This window comes from Citrus clementina, unplaced genomic scaffold, assembly GCF_000493195.1.
Source record: "Citrus clementina cultivar Clemenules unplaced genomic scaffold, Citrus_clementina_v1.0 scaffold_8, whole genome shotgun sequence".
NCBI lineage: Eukaryota > Viridiplantae > Streptophyta > Magnoliopsida > Sapindales > Rutaceae > Citrus > Citrus x clementina.
Window position 1 is genome coordinate 10,810,498 of NW_006262022.1, and position 9,955 is coordinate 10,820,452.

General features: G+C 34.6%; 1 protein-coding gene across 1 annotated transcript in view; it reads right to left on the bottom strand.

Moving 5' to 3' along the window:
* Window positions 1-8,977, bottom strand: part of LOC18034732 — a 33,314-nt gene extending 24,337 nt beyond the window's left edge. Inside the window, 7 exon segments of the mRNA XM_006423687.2 lie at window positions 2,276-2,425; window positions 2,581-2,945; window positions 3,643-3,988; window positions 6,407-6,557; window positions 7,164-7,509; window positions 8,098-8,208; window positions 8,752-8,977. Coding sequence (XP_006423750.2) covers window positions 2,276-2,425; window positions 2,581-2,945; window positions 3,643-3,988; window positions 6,407-6,557; window positions 7,164-7,509; window positions 8,098-8,208; window positions 8,752-8,977 — 1,695 coding nt within the window.
* Window positions 8,978-9,955: the final 978 nt, after the last annotated feature.

Genomic DNA, 9,955 nt, shown 5'->3' on the forward strand with positions numbered 1-9,955 from the left:
TTGACCTAATTAGATCATTCAGGGTAAGATATGGTTTCTCCTATAGGAGCTTACAGTTTCGTGTTGAATTGCAAATACGACGTTCTTTGCCTCCTCGAAAGATTTCTGATTGCAAAACTCGGGTGTGAAGAGTTTGTGCTGATCTACCATCTGTTTTTTGGGACTTGCTTGATTCCGGTATAACTGCCTTATAAAACTTCTTTTAGTGACAGACACATCCCCACTAACGCACGTACAATCCATATCACCATGGCATTGGACAACATTGCAAAAATGAAATTAAAGATTTAGAGTCAAAAGGACTCATTGTTAAGTCAAGGTCCCCATGGTCTTGTGCCGCTTTTTATGTTAATAAAAATTCTGAAATTGAAAGAGGCACTCCTAGATTAGTTATAAACTACAAACCTCTTAATAACGCCCTAAAATGGATTAGGTACTCAATACCTAATAAAAAAGGATTTACTTCAAAAACTATGTTCTACTCTTATTTTTTCAAAATTCGACATGAAATCTGATTTTTGGCAAATTCAAATTCATTCTAATGACCGTTACAAAACTGCTTTTACTGTTCCATTTGGACAGTATGAATGGACTGTTATGCCCTTTGGTTTAAAGAATGCACCCTCAGAATTTCAAAGAATTATTAATGATATTTATAATCCTTATTCTGATTTTTGCATTGTTTACATTGACGATGTATTGATATTTTCAAATTCTATCGATCAACATTTCAAACATTTAAAGACTTTTTATTTTACCACCAGAAAGGCTGGATTGGCAATTTCCAGTTCTAAAGTTTCTTCATTTCAAACAAAAGTTAGATTCCTTGGTCATCATATTTCTAAAGGAACAATCACTCCAATCGAGAGATCTCTTTTGTTTGCTGATAAATTTCTTGATAAAATTCTTGACAAAATCCAATTACAAAGATTTCTTGGGAGTTTAAATTATGTTCTTGATTTCTGTCCTAACATTAATAGGATGTCTAAACCCTTACATGATAGATTAAAGAAAAAACATGTTCCTTGGACAGATGAACATACCAAAGTTGTAAAGCTTATAAAGAATTCTGTGAAAAGCATCCCATGTTTATATCTTACTAATCCTACATTACCTAAAATTGTTGAAACTGATGCATCTGATTTAGGTTATGGAGGCATATTAAAGCAAAAAGAAAATGATAAAGAACAGATAGTACAATATGTTTCTGCACATTGGAATGATTGCCAGAAAAATTATTCTACTATCAAAAAAGAAATCCTTTCCATTGTTTTATGCGTTACAAAATTTCAAAGTGATTTATTAAATCAAAAATTTCTACTTAGAATTGATTGCAAAGCTGCAAAACATGTTTTGGAAAAAGATGTTCAAAATATTGCATCAAAACAGATTTTTGCACGATGGCAAGCCATTTTATTCCTGATACCAGAAGGAAATAGGATCGAAGGATGGATGTGTTTTCGAAATAATTCTTTATTGATTGCTTTAGATAAAACAAATTGGATCGCGTTTGTTCAAATTTTAAATTCAGTTACCAACTTTAGATTAAGTAGATTTACTTTGGATCGCGGTTGGTCAGGTTTTATATTTATTAAATTAGTACGTGGCATTGTTAAACCAGATCGATGCAGAAGGGAATCTGCCTTTGGACCCAGATCTGACTTAGAACATATCAATAGCCCGCACGTTCGGGTTTCCAGCCGATATACCAACTTAATTTTGCTTTACCAAATAATAATTAAGTTCTTTAAACGCGGTTGTCAGATTTTAAACAATTTACCAAATCTTTATTAAATTCTTTAGCAAGCCTAGCAACACATACATCTAAAGGCTTGGGTACAAACATAGTACCAGATCCGGTTCCCGGAAATGGTGCTCTGAAGGAATGGAGGGAGAAGAGAAGATTTACAATTGAGGATCGAGATCTGGTCTCTTTGCCTCAGAGGAACGTACAGTTTATATGGCAGAACTGATACAGATCAGTCTGCAGAGCATGCCTAGAAAGCTTTAAAAGACTGAAATTTAAATGCTTTAAATGTAAATTGCGGAAATTTAAATTGCTTTAAATAAAATTACAAATGCTTTAATAAAACTGGAATGAAATGCTTACATCGGTTGATTTTCTTTGTAGAGAAGAAAGGGAAATAATGGGAAATTAATCTGAAGACAGGAGAAATTCCTTTTTGTCTTCGGATTCCAGATTCCTATTCCCGGAGAGAGAGAGAGAGGATTCTAAAGAGAAGGGAGAGAAGTTCTAAACTTAGAAATGAAAAACCTGAGGAGTCTGAGTCTTCATTTCGGTTTTTATACAAAGATCTTTAAACTGTTCACTGTAGCGGCATTTTAAGTGCACAGTAAACTCTGGAAATCTGCACTGTTCACTGTAGCGGAGCTTTAAGTGCACAGTAACATCTGGATCGTATCTCTGAATAGTAGATTCTTTGTACAAAAATTGAAATACGATACGGGTGAAGAGACATGTGCGCTCTCACTTGTGTCCAGAGGACCACCCGAAGAAACAGAACAAATAATTAATTTTTTTTTAAGTAAAAAATCAAATAATTATTTACAATGCTTTACTGGAGAGAAAATTCCGAAACAGTCATCTTCATTATCATCTCCAAGAGAAATAAATGGCTCTTCATCTTCTTCTTCTTCTTCGTCTTCAGAAGTGTCAGCTACTGATGACTTTGACCGGGAGGCGAGGAGCTGTTCCATGGCTTTGAAGTATTCTTCTTCTGTTTTGGCACTTGCCAATAGGGATTGGGCTTTGGACTTTTGGGTCAAAAAGGTTTGTTGGGCTTTGGAATGTGTTATGGTGGGTTGAAGAAGGCCTTTGGTAGAGAGCCAATCTCGGACCAAATTTTCAGTCAATTTTGATTGTTCGTCAAATTTGGACCACCATTTTACTTTGAAGGATGAGTTGGGAATCTTGGGTATGAAGCCTAAGGTTCCACATCCATACCCATGGAAGGAAGAAATTTGTACAGAAACAGAGAAAGGGGGGAAACATTTTCTCGGATTCAGAAGGAGTATAATGGGCTTTGAAGAGGTTTAAACAATGGGTGGCATTCGGGGTTAAAATTTGTGGTATTGGGCCAAAAGTATTCCACCAATGATGGAACCAGTTTGGAAGGCTTTGGACGGTTATTTTTGGGTTGAAGAAAAATAACCAAAAATGGGATTTTTTGGGATTTTGGATACAAAAGGTGTTATACCAGGCTTGTTAGTAATCCCAGTAGGAATAAGTCCGACAATAAGGTAAACGTGTTTGGAAATTTAAAGGGAAAGTTTTAAAATTATGGAGTAGGTCACCCCATTGGTTTGGGCTCAAAACTTTTAAAATAGTAGCCGTGGAATAGGCTGGTTCTGAATGTGATTCACTGAGAAAGAAATGTTTGAACTTAACTGAATCAGTGATTTCTAAAATGCTTTGATAGTAGGACTGGGGTTTTGTTAAATCCCATGGTTTAAAAAACCAGTCCTTAGAGAAAAACTTTGAAATTGCTTGGAAAGGATCAGCATGGTAAAATCCATCTTCTAAAGAAAGAATATTTTGAAAATGGGTTTTATCAAACCAATCGGAGGTTTTCTTTGAAGGTGATGGTTGGGAAAGCACAATTTGGGAAGAAGAGCTTTCACCAGAGACAATCACATTTTGAGAAGAGGGTTTTGAGATTTCTTTAGAGATAGGGTTTTCTTTTTCTTCTTTTGAGAAAATCTGGCTTTGGGAAAGGTTTTGTAAGGCGAGCATAAGCTCAGGGGACTTTGTAATGGAACTCATCCATTGTTTTACTTGGTCATCAGAAGAAGTGGTTTTGTAATGGGCACCATGTTCTTCAACCATTTCTATCCAAGATTTAATAGGCATGGCTGAGGAAAGTAATTTGTCTTTAGAAGGGGTAGCTTGGGGTTCTTTAGAGGTTGCTCTAGATTCAGAATCTTTAAGAACAGCTTTACCTTTGTCTTTCTTCTTTGGCGGCATTATCTGTTTTGAAGAAATTCCCGAGTTAAAAAATCAGGAATAAAATTTGTATCACCTTTAATATATTCAATATCAAAATAAAAAACACTTAAAATAGCTTCCCATCGTGCAAAAATCTGTTTTGATGCAATATTTTGAACATCTTTTTCCAAAACATGTTTTGCAGCTTTGCAATCAATTCTAAGTAGAAATTTTTGATTTAATAAATCACTTTGAAATTTTGTAACGCATAAAACAATGGAAATGATTTCTTTTTTGATAGTAGAATAATTTTTCTGGCAATCATTCCAATGTGCAGAAACATATTGTACTATCTGTTCTTTATCATTTTCTTTTTGCTTTAATATGCCTCCATAACCTAAATTAGATGCATCAGTTTCAACAATTTTAGGTAATGTAGGATTAGCAAGATATAAACATGGGATGCTTTTCACAGAATTCTTTATAAGCTTTACAACCTTGGTATGTTCATCTGTCCAAGGAACAAGTTTTTTCTTTAATCTATCATGCAAGGGTTTAGACATCCTATTAATGTTAGGACAGAAATCAAGAACATAATTTAAACTCCCAAGAAATTTTTGTAATTGGGTTTTGTCAAAAATTTTATCAGGAAATTTATCAGCAAACAAAAGAGATCTCTCGATTGGAGTGATTGTTCCTTTAGAAATATAATGACCAAGGAATCTAACTTTTGTTTGAAATGAAGAAACTTTAGAACTGGAAATTGCCAATCCAGCCTTTCTGGTGGTAAAATAAAAAGTCTTTAAATGTTTGAAATGTTGATCGATAGAATTTGAAAATATCAATACATCGTCAATGTAAACAATGCAAAAATCAGAATAAGGATTATAAATATCATTAATAATTCTTTGAAATTCTGAGGGTGCATTCTTTAAACCAAAGGGCATAACAGTCCATTCATACTGTCCAAATGGAACAGTAAAAGCAGTTTTGTAACGGTCATTAGGATGAATTTGAATTTGCCAAAAATCAGATTTCATGTCGAATTTTGAAAAAATAAGAGCAGAACATAGTTTTTGAAGTAAATCCTTTTTTATTAGGTATTGAGTACCTAATCCATTTTAGGGCGTTATTAAGAGGTTTGTAGTTTATAACTAATCTAGGAGTGCCTCTTTCAATTTCAGAATTTTTATTAACATAAAAAGCGGCACAAGACCATGGGGACCTTGACTTAACAATGAGTCCTTTTGACTCTAAATCTTTAATTTCATTTTTGCAATGTTGTTCCAATTCCATGTTCATATGGATTGGACGTGCTTTAGTGGGGATCTGTCTTTCATTAAAAGAAGTTTCATAAGGTAGATCTACCATGTGTTGTTTTCTGTCCCAAAAAGCAGAAGGTAGATCAGCACAAATTTCTTTTTCAATGAGAGTTTTGAAATCAGAAATCTTTCTTTTAATGAAATTACTTTGTAATTGGCTTTCAATTCTTTGTAAGTTTAAATCCTTTTGTAAAAACATTAGATCACACTGTTTTGATTTAAGTAGGTTATTTATTCTGTTTTGATAAACAGAACAGGCCTTAACAATATTCAAATTCCTTGTTTTAGGTTTTTCAATAAAAGGGAAAACAAGTTTCTTATTTTTTGCTTTGAAGGATATACTATCATAATTGACAGTATATGGAGTTATAAGATTTATAAAAGGAGTTCCCAAAATGATGGCATGATGAATATCATTTGTGAGGACAAAAGAAGTTTTAAAATCAAAACCATTATTATAGATTGAGGCTTCAACCTTGGAACTGACATTCAGTTTTGAATTATTAGCGGCAGAAAGTCTTCCTTTTGTTTTTTCATGAAATCTTTTGGGGACGATGTCTTCTCTAATGCAATTTAAATCGGCGCCAGTATCAAAAAGGGCAATGGCGTCCATTGCAAAATCATCAGAAAAGATTAAAGTGACTTTAATCAAATACTTTCTTGTGGTGATTTGCTTTAAAACAAATAGAAAATCATTGGATACTGACTCAATGTTTTCTACTTTAATATCATCACCATCATCAGGATTAGATTCATTGTCTGAATTATCCTGCAATTGTTTTTGTAAAAGAAGTTGGATAGTATCAGAATCACTTTTTTGTTTTTCTTTTAAATCTCTGATTTCACATTTGATTTCTTTTATCTCTTTCTGAAGATCTTGGATATTAGGAACCGTCTTCTTTGTTTTCTTTTTATCCAAAATTTGAGTAAGATTATAAGAATTCTTTTTAACAATTGGGACTTTAGAAGTCTCGGTTTTATTAAAATCCAAAGTTTTCAAAAGTTTATCAAGATATTCTTTTTGAAGATTTGGATCAGAAATATGCTTTACAAGTTCAAGAAAAGTTTCTTGGTCTTTAGTCAAAACATTAATTTTCTTTAAATATGAATCAGATTCAGATTCACTACTGCTAGATACAGAGTCATCTGAGTCAAAGAGCTCATCAACTTGACATGGATCACTGTCTCCCGACATGGAAGATTCGGAATCAGAAGATTCGACAAGAAGGGGGGCTAATTTGGAAAGGATCTCTTCGTCGAGGTCAAGTTCATAAAGCTTTTTGTTCATCCTGCAATAATTTGCAGTATGACCTTTCATGCCACATTTATGACATATAGCTTCTTTGTAATTGAAAGGGGTCTTTGGTTTGGCTCTAAACTCTTTTCTTTTAGAGAATTTGGGTTTCTTATAAGGCCTCGAAGGTTTCTTATAAGGAAGTTCTCTAAAATTACGAAAGGGTTTCCTAAAATTTTTTGATTTGTAATGTTTCCTGCGGGGTTTAGTAGAACACTCGCCATTACAATATTTGGAGATAGAAGTTTTAAAGGGGTCATAATTGAATTGTTTACAGAAACCGCCTAATTCTTGTTTAGACTTCTTAAGCTCCCACTTAAGTCGTTTCTGTAATTTCAAATCTTGACAAATCTTTAATCCTTCTTTATTGACAAAACTGACGAGTTCACCATAGGTGAGCTCATCATAAGGAATACGGTTATCATAAAGGGATTTAATGGAATTTCTTACCTTTTCACCTAGAAGAGTAGGTAATCCAGCGAGAACTTTTTCTTTCCAAGTTATATGATTTGCATCATCCCTTAGAAATAGTTTGGTAAAAAATGAGGTTTTGTAACTTTGAAATTCACTAAGTTTCCTACATCTTAAATTATGTAGTAACTCAGCGTTTTTATCACGAAGGTGTGAAGGGTCTCCAATGAAATAGAGGGAAATGGTTAAAATCAGAGTAGCAACAGCATCCTGAATTGGATTGTTGAACTCATCAAGAATAGGGACCCCATTTTCATCGACTTGAATAGAATTTAGAATGTCTAATTGTTGCTGATTAGTGAGAAGATGATCCCACCAACCTTTTAATTGACCAGTAAAACCAGCAATGAGGATTTCTGATATAGCACGATCAGAAGTTCCTGCTTGGGTTTTATAGGCATTGACTGCCATAGTCATTTGTTGCAACAATCCTAGGATATTGTATTTGGACATGCCGTCAATATTCCACTCATAGACTGAAGATGCATTATATCGGGATTGATTTAATGCACTTGGTCTATTATCTATTGCTAGATCCGGTGGAGTCTTGACAGTGGGAAGAGCTAATTCCCAATGAATTTTGTTGGCTTTAGGAGTAGAAGGTTCTTCTTTGAAGGCTTCTATATCAGAAGAGGCTATAGACATTTGGTCTTGTTCTAATACTCCAATCTTGCTAGATTGAGGAGTATCAGGGGCTATCTGAACTTTGCTAGATGAGGAAGAAGCAGCTTCTATCCTATCTAATTGTTCTCTAATGGCTTTAGCAAAATCTGATTTTGACTCTTGAACAAGCTTTTGGCTAGTTTTCGAAACCTGAAAGGGTTTGAAAATAGGTTCCTTAAGCTTTTTGTCAGAATCCGATTTTGTTGGAATAGGAGAAATTGATGGAACAGTAATAGTTGACTTCTGGATTTGGTTTTCTATCCTAGTCAACTGCTTTCCGATTGTATTTAAGTTAGTATTACAGAAATTATTCTGTTGGATAATACTACTTAAATTTGCCTCAGAATCATTTGGTTTTGGAATTTTGTAAGGTGAAGCTCGAATTTGGACAGGAGGTTCACCGTGATCAACGGTTACACTCCGAAGAGGTGAGTGTTCAGACTCTATAGTTCTATCACTATCAAGAAGTTTCCATTCAGGAACTTTCTTCCTAATAGTAATAGGGTTTGACTCTTTAAAAGGATAAGAGATGTTGTTATCAGAAGAATATATCTCAAACCAATCAAAAAACAATATATGAATTTTATGAAAATTCACAAATTCATAGTAAGTTTGTTGGATTTCTTTTCTTTGGTTTAAAAAGTGTTTGAAAAACCAAAGTCTTTTTTCTTTGTTTAAATCAGAATAAAAATCATTATGCAGAAAAGTTTTATCTAATTCAAATTCTTTTTCAATGACATTAATGACATTTTCTGTAACAGCAGAAAACGTAGGGGAAGTTGGAGGAGAAGGTTCCTTCTCTTCCTGACTTTGTACATGTTGATTACTAGTGTAGATCGGATGAAGAACACTAGTGGTGTAATCAACTGATCGAATGGAGGTACTAGGTATATCTGAAGTAGAAAACCTAGGTTGACTTTTTATGGACTGAAAATGGAGATTTATAACAGAGGGTATTTTTATAAATTTCCTTTCTAATGAAGGAATGCTTGAGCACGACACTTTATCAGAAAATCTGGATGAGGTAGATCTCTTGAATGATAGTTTCACTTTACCATCGGAATACTGAGTCACATTTTGCAACTCTGTATTGGGCTCAAGTTGTTTCGGAATCGCTGGTGGAGCGGCTCCTTCAAGGATCCATTCCTCTGGAAGATTGACATCATTCCATTGGATTGGTTTAGGAATGACCGTGTTTGCTTTGGACAAGTCAGTCTGCAAGAGAAGGGTCTCATCTCTTTTCGACTGGTATTTATGCTGTGTGCTAAATGCAGAAATCATGGCTTTGTAAGAAATTTTAAAAATTAATGCAACTGGGATGGATCCCTTAATCATATGATAATTATGGGTTTTGATTTGTAAAATCATGCTCTTTAAAATATTTTTGTCTTTAAGAGAAATTGTTATATTTGGATAACAATAAAAAATATGGGACCTTTACATAGACTAGATTCGATACTACTTAGTAAAGAATCATCAAAAGAGATGAATCGCCCATCTCTAAGGACAGCAAGGATAGAAGTATCCAAGCCTTCTTTGGTCAAAGGTTTTATTCCTACTTGGATTAAACCAATGTGAATATATTTGAAATTCTTTTCTTTTAATTTCTTTAAAGATTTTTCTAAAAACAAATAAATTGTTTCAAAAGGCTCTGAAAGAGTTATATCACGTTCTTCAGTCTTTATAATATAATCATGCTTTAAAAGATCAAGCATTTTTGTTTTGTAAATCTTTTCTTCTCCCTCCATTCCTTCAGAGCACCATTTTCGGGAACCGGATCTGGTACTGTGTTTGTACCCAAGCCTTTAGATGTATGTGTTGCTAGGCTTGCTAAAGCATTTAAAAAAAAAAACACTTAAGGCGCTTACCACTCGCCCTAAAAGCTTAAGCTGTTAGGAGAAGGCGCTACTTTATACTTAAGCACCACCCGGACCAAACCAGGTAACGTCTCCACGTTATGCCACGACATCGTGACCCCACATCGGCCTTACAGGAGTCACCACAAGGGTGCGGGCCCCAGTTCCAGTACTGGGATAATATATTAAGCCCATTCCTCCCCCCCCCCCCGAGTTTCGAACCCTGGCTGGCTCTGATACCACTTAAGGCGCTTACCACTCGCCCTAAAAGCTTAAGCTGTTAGGAGAATGTGCTACTTTATACTTAAGCACCACCCGAACCAAACCAGGTAATGTCTCCACGTTATGCCACGACATCGTGACCCCACATCGGCCTTACAGGAGTCACCACAAGGGTACGGGC